At 47.9% G+C, this 19090-nt stretch overlaps 1 protein-coding gene across 5 annotated transcripts in view; it reads left to right on the top strand.

Moving 5' to 3' along the window:
- The window catches only part of birc6 (baculoviral IAP repeat containing 6), a 172268-nt gene that overhangs the window by 140553 nt on the left and 12625 nt on the right, over positions 1-19090 (top strand). For all 5 annotated transcript variants that reach the window (XM_061745121.1, XM_061745123.1, XM_061745120.1 and 2 more), the window contains 6 exons: positions 5600-5834; positions 7594-7739; positions 12337-12447; positions 14758-14975; positions 15876-16037; positions 16925-17002. In XM_061745121.1, coding sequence (XP_061601105.1) covers positions 5600-5834; positions 7594-7739; positions 12337-12447; positions 14758-14975; positions 15876-16037; positions 16925-17002 — 950 coding nt within the window. The remainder of the gene's footprint in view (positions 1-5599; positions 5835-7593; positions 7740-12336; positions 12448-14757; positions 14976-15875; positions 16038-16924; positions 17003-19090) is intronic.

Here is a 19090-nt window from a genome sequence, read left to right as displayed (position 1 = left end):
ACATCCATCGTTACTTCTCAGACGTTCCTGGATCCTGCATTGGTAGCAAACCATTACAACCACAGAGCTCACTGAAGAAGAGGAAACCAAATAGCTTTGGTTCAAAGTGAAAATACACACATTTTATTTATGTTCACATTTTCATATCCATCCATTTCCATCAAGTTAAGGTCATGAGGATAATCCAGAGTATCTGCATGTAATTAACTAGGGGTGTGCCCAAAAATCAATTCACAATAGTATCTGAATCCAATCATTTTGAATTGAAAATCATTTTTAATCAAATCGTGGCCCCAAAAAGCAGAATGGACTCTTGAGATAGTGAAAGATTGCCGGCCCTAGGAAGGACTGAGGGTCGTGATGGGGAGGGTTGTTTAGTGCAGAGTTCATCTGCAGGATCAGAAGTGCTGCCGGTGTGGACGGTGGATGTTTATTTACCTTGTGCTTGGTTGGCCAGAGGCAGCTCTACCTGTTATTGGATACCTTTGAGGGGGTGGAGGTAGCTGAACCTTTGTGGATTTTGATACTGGATATCAGGTAGCTGAAGGCCTGGGGGGGGGGTGTCTGAAGGACGGAGCCGCCCAGCACCGTGGAACGTCCTCCGCTCCACCCTGAAGCTCCCCGGCTGATCAATAATGGATGTTTCAGCGCTGCAGTTATCTGGACCTCAGGGCTAACCCCCCCCCCAGGTTACTGCCCTCTAGTTCTGGGGGTCAACACGCTGAAAAGGCCTCGCGTAGAAAACAACGTCAATGTTCAGAACCTTTATAAAGCATGAAGTGTTGGACTTGAAGACCTGCAACATTCAGCAAACCCTGTATTGAGTTAATTTGTCTGATTGTTGAAGAGACTGCAGGAAGTGTGCAGGTGCTTTGTGGACCCGTTTGAAACAGCGGCGACGCCAGTTGAGGCTGATTAACACGCGTTCTTCTTGGTCTTTCAGGCCTCCATGCTTTTCAAGTTGCTTGATCAGGAATGCAGTGCAGTCCCAGGAGTTCTCACCAGCCTGAAATTAGTGAGGCTCGGCCCGGGCATAGGCTTCCTGTTTTACTCATGTCTTTCTTAAATGAGCCCAGTGGGATTTAGAGATGCTGCTTCAATTTCAATTCAATTCAATTTTATTTATATAGCGTCTAATACAACAAAAGTTGTCTCCAGACGCTTTACAGAGACCCAGAACATAAACCCCCGAGCAATTATTACATAAACAATGGCAGGTAAAAACTCCCCTAGTGGGAGAAAAACCTTAAGCCAAACAGTGGCAAGAAAAACTCCCCTTTAGGAGGAAAGAAACCTGGACCAGGACCAGGATCATAAGGGGGGACCCTCCTGCCGAGGGCCAGACTGGGGGGTCGGGGACGTCAGCAGCACACCGCAGGCAGGTGGAAGCAGCAACGGGATGACCAGAGGGAGGGGTGTGGGGGTCAGCAGGCAGGTGGAAGCAGCAGCAGGATGACCAGAGGGGGGGGGGGGGTCTGCAGGCAGGTGGAAGCAGCAGCGGGATGACCGGGGGTGGGGGCCGCAGGCAGGTGGAAGCAGCAACGGGAGGACTGGGGGTGGGGACCGCAGGCAGGTGGAAGCAGCAGCGGGATGACCGGGGGTGGGGACCGCAGGCAGGTGGAAGCAGCAGTGGGATGACCGGGGGTGGGGACAGCAGGCAGGTGGAAGCAGCAGCAGGATGACCAGAGGGGGGGGGGGGGTCAGCAGGCAGGTGGAAGCAGCAGTGGGATGACCGGGGGTGGGGACAGCAGGCAGGTGGAAGCAGCAGCAGGATGACCAGAGGGGGGGGGGGGTCAGCAGGCAGGTGGAAGCAGCAGCGGGATGACCGGGGGTGGGGGCCGCAGGCAGGTGGAAGCAGCAACGGGATGACTGGGGGTGGGGACCGCAGGCAGGTGGAAGCAGCAGCGGGATGACCGGGGGTGGGGACCGCAGGCAGGTGGAAGCAGCAGTGGGATGACCGGGGGTGGGGACAGCAGGCAGGTGGAAGCAGCAGCAGGATGACCAGAGGGGGGGGGGGTCAGCAGGCAGGTGGAAGCAGCAGCGGGATGACCGGGGGTGGGGGCCGCAGGCAGGTGGAAGCAGCAACGGGATGACTGGGGGTGGGGACCGCAGGCAGGTGGAAGCAGCAGCGGGATGACCGGGGGTGGGGACCGCAGGCAGGTGGAAGCAGCAGTGGGATGACCGGGGGTGGGGACAGCAGGCAGGTGGAAGCAGCAGCAGGATGACCAGAGGGGGGGGGGGGGGTCAGCAGGCAGGTGGAAGCAGCAGCGGGATGACCAGGGGTGGGGACCGCAGGCAGGTGGAAGCAGCAACGGGATGACCGGGGGTGGGGACAGCAGGCAGGTGGAAGCAGCAACGGGATGACCAGGGGTGGGGACCGCAGGCCAGCTCGCAGCTCCCAAAGCTCCGGCCCAATCAGCAAGCCCCAGGTTAGGTTCAGGGTCGGGGGAAAGGTTGAGAAGGAGCAGGGCCAGGGAGAGGAGTCTTGACGGACAAACCTCTCCCCCGCCCGAAGGGGCCGTTACCCTGCCCCTCTCACTCCCACGCTGCAGGTTCGGGTGTTGTGCATTCAGAGATGCTCTTTGCCACCGGCAGAGGATGCTGCACCATGTACAAAAGAGAAGAAAAGGGGGGCCAGCACAGGAAACTACAGGAGCGATGGACAAAAATGATAGCTATGAGATACTTATAATAAATAAAAATGGAGATGGAGAAGATGATGATGATGGAGAAGAGAGGAAGGGAAGAGGAGAGGAGAAGAAGGGTGAGAGGCGCCGCCCAGTGGATCATGTGGGTCCCCCCTGCAGCATACCTCAAGCAGGTGGACTGTCTGCGTTGCTGTGCTTCTGTTTCTGTCAGACACATCTGAGTTCTCCTGTCGTGCTACTTCTGATAGCCATGAGCTGCTTCTCTTAGATCAGCTGCCTCTCAAAGCCTCCAGGGTTCCGGGTGTGGGGGCCCCCTGACCCACGCTGGGGTCACACAGGTTTTGAGGTTAATGAGAATTTCTCTGCTTGACGTTTCCTAGCAGGCCGGTGTGTTTCTGCGGCTGGTCATTAGTCTCGTTTACAAGCTGGAACTGTTTGGCCATGCGAGGTTTCCATGGTAATGCTGAAACACACGTACCAGAGCTCCGGCCGGGTTGAAAACAGATTTTATTCAGTATTATTATGCAGTATTAAATAGCCCAGGGTGATTAGATCTTTTTCTCACATAAATGTGCAGGTCCTCTGGGGCGCGTTGCCTGTCCCCTCTTCCTGAAGGAAAAGCCTTCCCCTGCCGTACTCGTCCTTGGTGGGGGGGTGTAAGAACACGAGAGCCTGACATTGACAGCAGCTCTGATGATGACACACATTTCTCCAAGTAATTCCGGTGATGTACCTGGCGGGGATGGGGATCCTGGCGCCGTGTCGTCCAGAGACAGCGGTTAAAGGATTTGAAAGCTGATTACAGCTCAGGGAGGTCGGTGTGGGGCAGAACCTGGGAGGACGACGGTAGAGAGGCGGGGGTTTCAGTAGAAAGTGCCCGTCTCTGCTCCCCCCCTCGCTGCCCTTGCAGCGGGGCGCTCCTTTGGTTCTGGGGGGCCCGCTCTCGTGGGGGCGGGTGCACCTGCCGGTGTTGGCGGTCGGGGCCCAGGTTGGGGTTCAGAGGGTTGAATCGTCAGCTTTGGTCCGTGATCAGACCGTGACTGTTGTGCAGACACATCTCTCTGGAGCTTCCGTCTCACACTGAGGTCGTTCTTCATCGTTCATTCCGACATGTTTCCATCAGTAATCTAATCGGACCTTCACACAGATGTGTCGTTTTTCTGCTCCTAGCGTCCCTTTTCACAACGTAAAACAAGCTCCACTCTGATTTCCTGCTGCTCAGTAATTGTGCTCTCAATCCATCCTTCACCTTAAAAACTGACCAGTGAGCTCAACTTCAGCCTCTCATGTTCTTGGAAACATCATTTCCACTGCACCTCTCACAAGGTTGCCTCTCAGCTGCAACCCATCCGTCATGTTTCAGTGACACATGCCGTCTCTGCAGAGAGCCAAACATCTCTCCTCCTGAAGGTCCTCATATCAGCAGCTGTGATGTTTCCCCTCCGTCCTCGCTGCTTCCTGTCTGCACTTATTGTTCCACTGGTTGTCACGTTGTTTCCTCCTCCTGTGGGTTCTTGTAATGCGTGTTTCTCTGAGGCGTCTGGTGGGGGAATGTGGCGTTTGTGCAGCAGCAGACTGCTGCATGGCCTGTTGCAGCTCGGCTGCTGGGAGGCAGACATGATCAGATGGCAGCTGGTAAACGGAGCGTCTGCTGCTGCCTGCCAGCCACACGGAGCCAAGTGTAGCCTCCACCGTGGTCCCTGAGGGGAGGTCCTGGTCCTGTACACGCTCTGGTCTTGTGCGTCACAAAAAGACATTTGAAAACTCCAGTTAACTCAGAATAGAGCAGGTTGTACTTCAGTGCTCCATAAGAGACAATGTGTTAGAAATGCATGACAGACTATCATGGCTAATGGTAAAAGACAGACTGACATGCAGTCTTATTTTGTTTATAAAGAATATATATTCTGTTGGTAAACCTAACTGCTTATTTACAACTAGTGCCAACCAATAACAGACAGAACCATGACACAAGACAAGCAACAGAAGAACAGCTCTGTACAAAACTGTTGCAGAGTGGAACAGGCTTCCACCCGAGCTCTTATTACCTGAAAGCAGTAGTTTTAAAACCAAACTGAAAAAGATGATTTTAGAAAAAGTTTGTGTATAATATCTGACTAATATCTGACTTCTTGGTAAGTTTTTGATGTTTTTTGGTTTCATAAGCCTAGGTATTGAGTTGGTGTGAAAACAGGTTTTAACAATCTTTTCCAATTGTAATTAGCATTCGACACTGTGGTAAATTATTTTAATATTCTAGTTTTTTCTACCATGTATAATTCTATACTTTATTCTGTATGTTTTTTATTATGGGCATTCCAAGTAGTGGCATGGGGCTTGTTACAATGGCAACAAAACCTATGCATTTTTATGGGGGAGAATATGAATAAATCATCTGTAAATGTGGCCCGAACCGCAACGTGCATCCAGGCCCTGGTTTGGTCTATTGGCCATTATTAATAACACCAAACATGGCAAGAACCACCTCCGAAACAAACAAAACAACCTTAGACACAACCAGTACAGCCCTGAACAAAAGCAGCGAGACGGGACGAATGGGCAGTAGGGCATGTCCATATCAAAATTTCCTGAAATTTGTATGTATATAATTGTCCTGTGTGAGGACCCCAGGAAGAAAAGCCATTACTCCCACAATGGAGTGATGGCTAATGGGGATCCTAATAAATTAACAAATAAACACGGTTCACGCCGCGCTGCCCGGCCCATCCAGCAGGGAAAACTATCCAGGAAGCAGAGCTCTTGTTTCTGTAGCTACGACAACGACAGGAGAGATCCGTTTTGATAGCCGAAGAGAAGTGACGGTTTGTTATGATGGAAATATCCGAAGGATGCCAGAGTTCATCCAGACTCTGCTGAGCGTTGCCAGCGCTGTTCGCCGTGCTGCTGGCTGTGTTTCTGAGAACTCTGTCCCTCTTGTGTCCTGTGTGCAGTGCTGGACATGGCGCGCCATGTGCCGCTCTACCGGGCCCTGCTGGAGCTGCTGAGGGCCATCTCCACCTGCACGGCCCTGGTTCCTCTGCTGCTGCCGCTGACGGGAGACCTGGCGCTGGAGGAGGACGAGGAGGAGGAGGAGGACGACGAAGAGCACTCTGAGGGCCGGACCTCGGTGGGGATGCTGCTGGCCAAGATGAAGACGTGTGTGGACACTTACACCAACCGCCTCAGGTAAGACCAACGTCCCTGGTGTTGCTGCTTTCACTTGACGGCTGATGTCAGATATCTGGATCCAGTTTTCAGTGGAAAGTGGAAAAAGAGCCTCGCGTAGAAATTCTCCCTCCAGGAGATGCGATGAGCCAACTCAGCTCCAGCTCAGCTCACTCAACGGCACGCACAAGGCAGCTCAGACGTGCACGCTTCCACATGAATGATGGGTCTGGAAGTGGCTGTCATGAATGTTGCAGCAGCTCAGGTCAGGTGCAGCAGCAGCAGGACCGGACCCTCCCCGTCACTGAGCAGTGGGGTTAGCCTATCTGAGTCTCCACAGCAGTCTGTATGTGTGGAGGGGGCTGACCTGGACGGACCTGGACAGACCTGGACAGTCCTGGGGCCTCATTTATAAAGCTTGCTTGCGCACAAAACAGGGCTTGAAAGATGCGCAAGCCACCTTCTACGCAAAGGTTGGGATTTAAAAAAAAACGAACCGAAAAATGTGTGTATCTTTACGCCAACCCTGACCCTCGCGTAGGAACAGTCTGAAGATATGGGGAACTGGCGACACAGACGGTGAGGTGGTGAAATTAAGCCAGATTCATGTCATACTCTTAATGTCATCACATATCAGACTTATAGATCCATGTACACCCAAGCCGGTGTTGTGCCGAGGTGTCCTACCTCGGTAGAACATACTACCGTACCATCCCCGTTTCTTTTATCTCAGTATCTTTTTTTTCAAAGGCTTTTTCATGCAAATAGACGATTTAACAGCAGGAAGTCAGAATGTGCTTCCAAATAGATCTATGTGTACGACGCTGCGGCGGAAGAAAATACCCTGTGAGATCAAGCTTCTGCATAGATAAATGTTGATGTCTATGTGGAAGCGTGATCTGACGGGGTATTTTCATCTGTCAAATCATCCTACCTGCCAATATATATGTGGAAATGTGGTTTTTTTCTTCCGCCGAAGCGTCGTACACATAGATCTATGTAAAGCACATTCTGACTTCCTGCTGTTAAATCGTCTATTTGCATGAAAAAGCCTTTGGAAAAAAAAAACGGAGAAAAAAGAAACGGGGATCGTACGGTTGTATTTTCTGCAGAGGTAGGACACCGTCTCGACATATGTCTCATTCATCCTGACGCAGCAGAAACAGGCTGCAGGAAGCCGCTGCACATGCTCAGCAAGCTCATTTATATGCAAATACAATCATGTAGTTTGCATTGACCATTTATGGTAAAAAGTGGGCGTGTAGAGGGCGGGATATGAGGCAAATTCACGTATCCAACCTTCCAGCTGGACTGTGATTTATGAAGCGAATATTGCGTGCAAGTGTGCGTGCACATGGTTTTATAAATCAGGATTTTTTTTTGCGCCCGCCATTTTCGGCTTTTGGCCGCACGTGCACTTATCGTATGAATCCTACGCATTCTTTTATAAATGAGGCCCCTGGACAGACCTGGACAGACCCGGACAGCGGTCACAAACAGGAGCCTGGAGGAGAATGTTCTTATCGTCCAGCCTCACTAAACACATGTCCAAGGTGAAGTTTCAGGCTCAGATCCTGAAGCCCACGGGCTCGTCCTCCATCTCCCCGTGGTTAGAATGAAGGAGGAGGCCCAGGGCCAACGGGCCGGCCGGCGGTGATCCAGGGCCAACGGCCCGGCCGGCGGTGATCCTCTCAGCCGCTCTGGTCTCTGTCTGCTGTGCTTCAGCTGAGCAGCAGCCCCCACACCACCCCTCTTATGGTTGTGTGTTTGTGCGTTGCAGGTCCAAGAAAGATAAGAGTAAAGGCGTGGTGAAGGCAGAAGGCTCTGAACCCGAGCCCGAGGGCCTGACCCTGCTGGTTCCCGACATCCAGAGGACGGCAGAGATCGTCCACGCCGCCACCACCAGCCTGCGGCAGGCCAACCAGGGTATGGAAACACTGCAGCTGTTTCTCCGTGGAAGTGTGTCTTCTCTAACGCACTCGTTGTGAATCTGGTTCCAAAAGAACCATCACTCAGCTAAATTAACACGCTATACGTATTTGACAGCTCCAAACATACCGCGGCCAAGACTGAGTGTCAGAAAGACTGAGTGTCAGAAAGACTGAGTGTCAGAAAGACTGAGTGTCAGAAAGACTGAGTGTCAGAAAGACTGAGTGTCAGAAAGACTGAGTGTCAGAAAGACTGAGTGTCGGAAAGACTGAGTGTCGGAAAGACTGAGTGTCGGAAAGACTGAGTGTCGGAAAGACTGAGTGTCGGAAAGACTGAGTGTCGGAAAGACTGAGTGTCGGAGAGACTGAGTGTCGGAGAGACTGAGTGTCGGAGAGACTGAGTGTCGGAGAGACTGAGTGTCGGAGAGACTGAGTGTCGGAGAGACTGAGTGTCGGAGAGACTGAGTGTCGGAGAGACTGAGTGTCGGAGAGACTGAGTGTCGGAGAGACTGAGTGTCGGAGAGACTGAGTGTCAGAGAGACTGAGTGTCAGAGAGACTGAGTGGCAGCGTAAACTTTCAGTTTGAGCAACTGGAAAACATCTAAAATGGGAAAGAGCTGTTGTGCGATCGACTGTACTCATAGATTTAGCAAGAAATTGGAGTAAGGGGGCTGGGCAAGTGGGGAAGTGACATCAATGCAGACCCTCTATTCAGGGTTCTGTGTTTTGTTAAGATCCTCTGCTAACTTGAAAGTCTTGATAGGATGAAGTTTTTTGTCCATGACCAGCCCCCCTGCGTCCTCCGTTCTCTGTCCAACTCTGAGCTTGTCTGCCAGCACCCAGAGCCTTTCATTTCCCACCGTAGCTTGATTGTAGTGCTTCTTCTTGGGTTCCGGCTCCGACATCCTGGTCTCTGCAGCTCCCCTTCACCCCCCCATCCTGGTCTCTGCAGCTCCCCTTAACCCCCCCATCCTGGTCTCTGCAGCTCCCCTTCACCCCCCCATCCTGGTCTCTGCAGCTCCCCTTCACCCCCCCATCCTGGTCTCTGCAGCTCCCCTTCACCCCCCCATCCTGGTCTCTGCAGCTCCCCTTCACCCCCCCATCCTGGTCTCTGCAGCTCCCCTTCACCCCCCCATCCTGGTCTCTGCAGCTCCCCTTCACCCCCCCATCCTGGTCTCTGCAGCTCCCCTTCACCCCCCCATCCTGGTCTCTGCAGCTCCCCTTCACCCCCCCATCCTGGTCTCTGCAGCTCCCCTTCACCCCCCCATCCGTCGTCTGCGTCCTGCCCTCTCCCTGCAAGGACGTGAAAATGGGTCTCCGGGTTTATCCGAGCAGGAAGTCCCCCGGCTCTAATTGACTGCCTGCCGTGTGACAGTTTCATTTTAATCAAGGGTGCCGCTGGCCTGTTTCTGGGAGTTGGACCGGACCAATCTTTCTCACCTTTGCTGTCGGCATAATTTCCTCATACGACTAATCAGAAAGAGCCGGGACAAAACTGGAAATGTTAATAGAGAAAAAGACTATGCAGTTATTCCTACCGTCTTCTTTGGCTTTCATTTCTTTACAGGCATCTTTATTTCGATAATATACAGGACTGTCTCAGAAAATTAGAATATTGTGATAAAGTTCTTTATTTTCTGTAATGCAATTATAAAAAAAAAATAAAAAAAAAATAAAAAAAAAATGTCATACATTCTGGATTCATTACAAATCAACTGAAATATTGCAAGCCTTTTATTATTTTAATATTGCTGATTATGGCTTACAGTTTAAGATTAAGATTCCCAGAATATTCAAATTTTTTGAGATAGGATATTTGAGTTTTTTTAAACTGTAAGCCATGATCAGCAATATTAAAATAATAAAAGGCTTGCAATATTTCAGTTGATTTGTAATGAATCCAGAATGTATGACATTTTAGTTTTTTTAATTGCATTACAGAAAATCACAATATTCTAATTTTCTGAGACAGTCCTGTACATATATTTTTGCACGTCAGACATAAAACAGGATCAGTTCGGTGTCTTCAGGCAAATGCAAATGCAAAATGCAGACACCTTTGTCTGCATTTTGACTTTTATTAGCATTAATGTGCCAGGGATTATTGCATTATTGGTCCTGAGATTCCTGCTTTGTCTGATCCATGCTGCCGGGTGGGCTGTTGACCAGTTACAAGGCTTCTGGAGGACACCTGAGGACACCTGAGGACACCTGGCAGCAGGAAGGGACATAACACCGCCCTTGAGTGGGGGACACCTTAGGTTCATCATGCTGGAAGAGAAATGCAAGCCGTTTTCCTCTTACCATGTCCTTCCAGGTTTATCTGATTAAGACTCATAAACGTAGATCTGCAGCTCGTCACATTCATGGATTTTTCTCTCCTGAGAACCAAAACTGCAATTTATTTATTGACTACGTTTACATGCAGTCAAAATTGGGGTTATTGCTAATATTACGGTTACTGAAACATTGGGAATATTCCGTTTACATGGTAATTAATCATTTGGGATATCTGGATCAAACCAGCGACGCACGGAGAACGTCATGACGCAATTCCCGTCATTTCTGCTTCTTCTTCCTGTATCCAAATTCAAAACAAATGCTGCTTTGCGCAACTTTTCTCTCACCTTCTTGTAAATCTTCTATCCCGGTACTTTCTACCGTCTACAAATGCAGAAATGTTCATATCCTTCATTACATTTATGAAGTGATTCGTCTCCTCCTGGTCTTGGTTTCTCCGTGTTTATAAGAACTTCCTGGACTCAAAAGACCAGGATTCCTTGTGAACAGAGCATGTGCAGAAAACAGATTCCTGTTCCGTTTGATGGGAATATTCCGTTTGGTGTTTACATGACCCAATATTCGGGTTTTAGAAGGAGTAACCCAGGGCTCATATTGGGTTTTTTAAAAACCCGAATATGAGCAAATTCGGGTTATTCAAAGGGGTTATTGGTGTTTACATGGCCGTGCAAATTTGGGTTATTGCCAATATTCGGGTTTTAAAAGGGTTATTGATGCATGGAAACACAGTCATCGTTTCAAAGGCTCAGAATCATTTATCTATTTAGGTTCCGTCACTGGATTCAAACTGGGGGCTTGAGGCTCAGAGGGGAGAGAGGAGACACTTGAGGCTGGTTATCAGTCATCTTAAGGAGGCAATACCATCAATAAAGTGTCCACCACATGATGAAACACCCCCCCCCTCCATTACCTTTTCTCTACACAGTACAACGTTAATGATCCTCCGGCCCGGTTCTTCCAGCTCCCTCCAGAGGATTTCTTTCTGCTCCGTCTCCATAATCAGCCTCCAGACTGCTCACTTAGGTGAAGCAGCGGCCGTCAGGTGTGATGGAGGTGGATGCGTGAGACGGAGAATACAGATGTCCATGTATTTATGAAAATAAGCCACATCACCATGTGGAGCTGGCAGCATCGCAGCCTGAGGTGGAAACATCATTAAATTAGTAGAGTGGCTTCAGGAAATACCTAGAACGTCCAGGACATCCAGGTATTTGTCTGTCTGTCAGTGTTGGGATCTGTCTGCTTTAGTTTGTGGAAGCCTGTTCCACCAGGCTTTATGTGTATTCTTGACTCCCTCAGTCAGGCTGGATTTCCCCCCCGTCCAACAGAGGAGCATGCAGCCACCTCAGTCCTCACACGTAGCAAATAACGGAGGTGTTTTCATGCGTTTTGGCCGTTCGTTTACACGAAAACGAAGTTCAAAGTCACCAAAAACCATCATTTCTGAAAACTCCGGCCAAAGTGGAGATTTGCAAAAACTCCGTCTTCACGTTTGCTTGTAAACAGAGAGAAACGGACATTTAGGCTCCAGAACGTCACATTATGAGACAGAAACGTCACCAGCGTCATGTGTGCGACCTGTGTTTACAATTTGTTTGATATTTTCTTGTATTTTACCTGATTTATATTCTAACGTCACACTTAAAAGTAACTCCCCTTCTCTGTCACTCCAAACGAAAGACTCTGGTTCATCTTGGAAGTAACTGGAAGTTACTCGTGTCATTTGTTGATGTTTTTTTCCAGGATTCTGATTGGCTAGCATGACTTTATCTTCTCGTTACACTGCCCCCTGTAGGTTTGGCTGCTCATAGCACCTTAACCCTTGTGCTGTCATTGGGTCAAGGGAGGGTGAAGGGAGAAAAGGAAAGAAGGAAGAAAGGAGAGAAGAAGGAAGAAAGGAGAAAAGGAAGGAAGTAGGAAAGGGAGTAAGGAAGGGAGGAAAGAAGGGAGAAAAGATGGAAGGAAGAGAGGAAGGAATGGAGAAAAGGAAAGAAAGAAGGGAGGGAAGTAGGAAGGAAAAGCAAAGAAGGTTATAAAGGAACGAATTGGGAGGTAGGAAGAAAAATGAGTAAAGGAGGGTAAAAAAGGAGGAAAAGAGGAAAGGAAGAAGGAAGGAGAGAGCATGGCAGGAGGAAAGAAGGATAGAAGGATTGGGTCATTTTGACCCAAAGACAGCACAAGCGTTAACAGTGTATTTATGCGGGTTTGTGTAAATGATGGTATTTTTCAGAGAAATATCTGTTTTTGTAAATACTATGTGTAACCGTGGCCTCCCTCCTGTGCCCCCCCACCAGAGAGGAAGCTGGTGGAGTGCTCCAGGAAGGTGTCCAGCCGGCCCAAGCCGCTGTCCCTGCTCCGCTCTCTGGAGGAGAAATACGTGGCCATCATGAAGAAACTTCAGTTCGGTGAGTCTGACGAGCCGCTGGCGCGGTGCACGTACTGGCCGTCTGCCAGTCCAGCCCCACCCCCGTCTGTCCATCACTCTCACCCAGCCGTGTCACCGTCAATCAGGCTGACGAGCATCTAATGGATGTCTGACATCACTGCCAGTGTCTGGACTGGAAACAGAGTTGTTTCTGTCTCCGCAGCAAAAACACGTTTCACATGCTTGTAAACTCAATGTTTGGAGGGGTATTTCTAGCTGAAACTGAACATACTGAGAGATTGCTGTTGTCCCGTGATGGGGAAATTCACTATTCCGTTTTTTAAATAACTAGGACAAGAAATTGGCGACAAGGAAGAGAAAGTGGAATGTTTTAATTCCTTTTAAAGGTTTATTGTGAAAGCATACATTAGGGACGCCCCGATACCATTTTTTTCACACCGAGTAGGAGTATTTTAATTTGTGTACTTGCCGATACAGAGTACCGATACGATACTTCTACCACAAAAATAACTAGGCGAAAAATGCAATGAAAAATGCAACGAATTGGAAGACAGGTTTTATTTGCAACAGATAAATTCAATAAAAATAAATTAAATTAAAGCTGCAAGCAGCGATGAACGGGCCCTCGCGCGTGCAATTTTCACCCATAAAGTTCAAGGACTCACCGAGTCCCGAATACCGAGTCCGATGACACCACCCACGACTCTCTATATCAAACCATTCAAAAGTTATAGCAGAAAGTAGGAACTATCAAATATGGACCAATCAGATGAAGGGGGGGCGCGCTTTTTGGGGTCTAGCGTTGCCACGGTAACGCTTTTGACTGAGAAAAGTAATGCCCATCGTCGCAGGATGGAGACGCACATTTTGATGTATAACACACTTGGGTGCATGTTACGGTTCGGGCGCATTAACGGTCGAAGAAGTGGCATAAATTTCGCCAAAATTACACGGATTCATTCGAAATGGCCGACATCCTGTTGGGTTTCGGCCATGGCGCCAAGAGACTTTTCTTTAAGTTGCGACATGTGTACCGATTTCGTGCATGTACGTCAAACCGTATTGTGGGGCTTGAGGCACAAAGTTTTCTAGGGGGCGCTGTTGAGCCGTTAGGCCACGCCCATTAATGCAAACTATTAAATATCACATTTATCACCAGGCCTGGCTTGGTGCAAAAGTTGGTGACTTTTGGGGCACGTTTAGGGGGAAAAAAGGCCTTCCTTTCGTCGGGAGAAAAAATATAAAAACGAGGAAAACAATTCCTACAGATACAAAACACTTACCTATTGAAGGCCCTAATGAGTAGAATAACTATTTTAAACAAAAAAGAATCTTTCTGTGTAAATAAAAAGTCTCCACACTGGCACTGTCTTCACATTTAATAAAATATCAAATTATTTGATATATATATTAAGGCTCGAGTGCGTTGAGAAGACGGAGAAATCCTTCGTCTTCTCCACCTGACAGTGGCTCCTTAGCAGCACATAGCTGGCAGTCTGCCTTGCTTCTTTTGTCGTACCTACAACAACAATGAAGTGGTATCGGTGCGTGGTATCTGAGAATCTTTGCGAGTACGAGTATATGAGAGCAGGATCGGGGCATCCCTAGTTTTGGTGGACGGGGAGTCTCCAGGCGGGGTCTCTGCTCAGGCGGGGTCTCTGTCCAGGCGGGGTCTCTGCTCAGGCGGGGTCTCTGCTCAGGCGGGGTCTCTTCTCAGGCGGGGTCTCTGTTCAGGCGGGGTCTCTGTTCAGGCGGGGTCTCTTCTCAGGCGGGGTCTCTGCTCAGGCGGGGTCTCTGTCCAGGCGGGGTCTCTGCTCAGGCGGGGTCTCTGCTCAGGCGGGGTCTCTGCTCAGGCGGGGTCTCTGCTCAGGCGGGGTCTCTGTCCAGGCGGGGTCTCTGTCCAGGCGGGGTCTCTGTTCAGGCGGGGTCTCTGCTCAGGCGGGGTCTCTGTCCAGGCGGGGTCTCTGTCCAGGCGGGGTCTCTGCTCAGGTGGGGTCTCTGTTCAGGCGGGGTCTCTGCTCAGGTGGGGTCTCTGTTCAGGCGGGGTCTCTGTTCAGGCGGGGTCTCTTCTCAGGTGGGGTCTCTGCTCAGGTGGGGTCTCTGTTCAGGCGGGGTCTCTGTCCAGGCGGGGTCTCTGTCCAGGCGGGGTCTCTGTCCAGGCGGGGTCTCTGCTCAGGCGGGGTCTCTGCTCAGGCGGGGTCTCTGTCCAGGCGGGGTCTCTCTCCAGGCGGGGTCTCTGCTCAGGCGGGGTCTCTGCTCAGGCGGGGTCTCTGTCCAGGCGGGGTCTCTGTCCAGGCGGGGCGCTCACACTCTGTCTCCTTCCTCCCAGACACGTTTGAGATGGTTTCAGAGGACGACGAAGGCAAGCTGATGTTCAAGGTCAACTACCACTACATGTCTCAGGTGAAGAACGCCAGCGACAGCAACAGCGCCGCCAGATCCCGCCGCCTGGCCCAGGAGGCGGTGACCCTGTCCACCTCCCTGCCCCTGTCCTCCTCCTCCAGCGTCTTCGTCCGCTGTGACGAGGAGAGGCTGGACATCATGAAGGTAACTCCCCTAACCTGAAGCAGGTCTCTCCAACTAGAAGACCTGGAAACAGGCATTGTGGCATAGAATTGTCAAAATGGTTGAATTCAACGGAGAAATTGTTACAGATTACTTTTGTAATACTGTATTTGTACGTTTTGACCGTATAGACCAGGGGTCAGCAACCCGCGGCTCTAGAGCCGCATGTGGCTCTTTGGCGCCGCCCTAGTGGCTCCTGGAGCTTTTTCAAAAATGTTTGACCTTTATTTTTCTTTTTTTTCCTTTTTTTTTATTTTTTCTTCTTTTTTTATTTTTTCCTTTATTTAATCTTTTTTTCCTTTTTTTCTCTTTTTTTCTTCCTTTTTCCTTTTTTAATCTCAACATTTTGACTTTTTTTCTAAAAATTTTGACTATTTCCTCAATATTTTGACTTTTTTCTCGACATTTCGACTTTTTTCTCGAAGTGCATAATGAAAAAAAAAATCTTCCCCCAGTTCTAACTAATATAGAAACATGCAGCATGTGTTGACTTCATTCTAAGGCTGATACAAGACTTTTCATTTTTTGCGGCTCCAGATATAATAGTTTTTTTTGATTTTGGTCCAATATGGCTCTTTCAACATTTTTGGTTGCCGACCCCTGGTATAGACAATATATATATATATATATATATATATATATATATATATATATATATATAACTTGTGCTTTTTATTATTTTACCTCTTTTCTTATCATTCTATTTGTTATTTACTGTTTAATTGTGTGTTGCCGCTTTTAATGTTGATGTTAGCACTTTAAATTACCTAGTGTTGATTTGTGCTGTACAAATAAACTTGCGTTGCCTCAAACACCAGCCTCCGCTGGTGGAACTGTTGCTGATCTGATGTGTGTTAAAGCTCTCCCTCCTCGCCCCCCCAGGTGCTCATCACAGGCCCGGCCGACACTCCGTACGCCAACGGCTGCTTCGAGTTCGACGTGTACTTCCCCCAGGACTACCCCAACTCCCCCCCGCTGGTCAACCTGGAGACCACGGGGGGCCACAGTGTGCGCTTCAACCCCAACCTCTACAACGATGGCAAAGTAAGTCCCAAACCCACTTCCCCTGCTCAGTGACCGTCTGAGCTGCTGAAACTGGACAGACGCCTCACAGAAATGTGACGGATCAGATCCCCCGTGGTTTCCCGGGCCAGGTCCCCACGCCTGGCTCCTATCTCTACTTCTGATTCATGATTAATGCTTTCAATATGTCATGTGCAGCCAAATGAAACTTTTATTTTGTTGAAGCGACTTCAGCTCAGTAACAGCCGTAGACCTCTGGGCTGCTGCTCACAACTTATTCACAATCAAAAGCCCTGCAGCTGATTGATGTTCCTCCAGTCGGGGTTTCACTGCCAACAATAATAGCTAGGAGAATTTCAGGTGCAATGAAAAATGGCGCTGCCGTCGTCATCTCATTCCACGGCCGCCCGGTGCTCGGGGACTGTGCTGAGGACCGGGACCTGGCTGTGATCCGTGCACCTGAAGTCCAGGATCTGGGTCACATGACTAGTGGCGAGGAAACCCACGCAGACCGTTGGGAATGACCGCCTCCAGTCCCAGTAATGAATAAAGATCTCAAGCTTTCAACGCGCCTAGTCCGTGGTGTCTTTGTTGAACGCAGCCGTTGAACCGCCCCAGTTCCTCTGCATCCGTCTCTGGAGCAGCTGTTCACCCCCACACTCACTGTCCTGCAACCTTTTTCTCGAAGTGCACAATAAAAAAAAAATCTTCCACCCTCAAATATTTTTTCTCCTGCCCGGCCCTAATACTCTTCCGGAGCTGAGTACAGTAAAAGTTGAGGAGCATATATAATTTGGTTCTCAGACACCTGAGAACCTTTGCAGCGACCTAAAGGCTGTGTCGGCCTCAAACATTTGTGGTGGGCGCCCTCTGCCCTGAGACTGATGTTTGGATGTGTTTTTCCTCAGGTCTGTTTAAGTATCCTGAACACGTGGCACGGGAGGCCGGAGGAGAAGTGGAACCCTCAGACGTCCAGCTTTCTCCAGGTAAGATCCACCCTGACAGCGGGCTGTCTGAGTCCTGGGCCGGTGTTGTCTCTGTTCATCAGCGCCCTGTCATCGGGCCCCCAGGGGCCCCCAATCAATGGGCTTTGTGCTTCCACAGCTGACGTGATGGATCCGTTTTAAAGTCGATTTATTATTTAGCTTTGAAGACGGAGCGTGTGGGTGTTAATCAAACCGGAGTGTAAACTGTGATCACGGGAGTCTCCAGGGTATTCCTGTCCACACACAGATTCATCCTCATGTAGGAGTCCCATAGCTCCGACTCTAACTCTCCTAGCTATTTAATTTGGTTCATCTTCTTTTCTTTGGTGAATTGGAAACTAGAGTTTACCAGAATACTGTTTCATGGTTTGCAGAGTTTCAATAGAGGGTAATAGTAAGTAAATATATCATTAAAACAAGCGTAGTACATTATCTTACATCATATAAGACGCCTTATACAGGACTGTCTCAGAAAATTAGAATATTGTGATAAAGTTCTTTATTTTCTGTAATGCGATTAAAAAAACAAAAATGTCATACATTCTGGATTCATTACAAATCAACTGAAATATTGCAAGCCTTTTATTATTTTAATATTGCTGATTATGGTTTACAGTTTAAGATTAAGATTCCCAGAATATTCTAATTTTTTGAGATAGGATATTTGAGTTTTCTTAAACTGTAAGCCATGATCAGCAATATTAAAATAATAAAAGGCTTGCAATATTTCAGTTGATTTGTAATGAATCCAGAATGTATGACATTTTTGTTTTTGTAATTATTACAGAAAATCACAATATTCTAATTTTCTGAGACAGTTCTGTATATGATAGCAGTCAAACTAAAAAAGAAATCTAACATAAAAGGGATAAAAAAAAAAAAAACCACTATTAAAAAAAACCCAACTAAAACATTTCTGTATGTCTGAATCTATTTAGTACTTTTTAAAATTTAAAGTAGTAATTTCTCAGTATTTTATGTCGTATGTATGAGTCAGTACCCCGTCTTTAAAACTCTTTACCAGTAGTTGGAGTACTCCAGAGTCAAATGTGAGATCATCTATATAACAGCTAAAGCTTGCTAGAAAAATTTGGCAGCAAATCAAAATGACTCCAAAATAAAGGACTCAAGGTTTTACAATGACCCAAAGTCCAATTGTGAACCACTGTGGTTGAACTGTTGTGTACAAGTAAATGCTCAAAAAGACCCTCAATGAACTGAAACAACTGTTACAGAATGAACTGAAACAACTGTTACAGAATGGACCGAATAACAGAAGCAATGTTGTGTAGAGGAACAGAGCAGAAATTCTCCACAACCGAGTGAGAAAATGAATCATGCTGAAAAACAACCTGAAGTTATTGATCTACCCATGGATCAAAAGCATCATGTAAAGCCCATGGGTTTTTTATTTTAATTTTTTTGTTCATTATTTTGTGTGAATAAGTTGAATGTTACTCATCTGAGGTTGTTTGCCTAATAATAATAATGACAACTACTACAATCACATAATTTCAATTACATCTATACACAAATAAATACAGAATTAATAGAGGAGCAATTACCTTTTTTAACCATTTTTTTACAAAGAGCAATAAACAAATGTTAAAGCCTTGAAGATGTGGACTGTGGGACTGCTGCGCGTCTGACATGACGTGTGGAATATGTTGTATGTTTGTGTACAGTTATTTTGTTAATACTCGGGCAACTTTTCATATGGATTTATTTATGAATTTTGTTCCATTCTCTAAATCCTAAATGCACTAGTTTATAAAAGCTAACTTTTTTTTTTCATTTCGTTTTTTCTTATGTAAAGAGTAGGCGTCATAAGCTCAGGCTTCAGTCGACCCCTTTTGGTCCTTGGGTGGTGTTGTGGAAATTGAAAGGACCAATAAACTAAAATGAGCACCATAAACAGACTTTCTTCAACATGAAATATTGACAGGCGCCCACATTAATTGGTTGTTTCCAAACACATGCATTCACATTAATTTATGAGATAAATTGATCTGACATCAATTAAGGTTGAGCCCTTAGGATCTATGTTTATTTTATTTGATAATCCCCTCATTTGCAGGACCAGAGAGT

The sequence above is a fragment of the Cololabis saira genome, chromosome 17, assembly GCF_033807715.1.
Source record: "Cololabis saira isolate AMF1-May2022 chromosome 17, fColSai1.1, whole genome shotgun sequence".
NCBI classification, from domain to species: Eukaryota; Metazoa; Chordata; class Actinopteri; order Beloniformes; family Belonidae; genus Cololabis; species Cololabis saira.
This window is presented reverse-complemented; position numbering and strand designations above follow the sequence as displayed.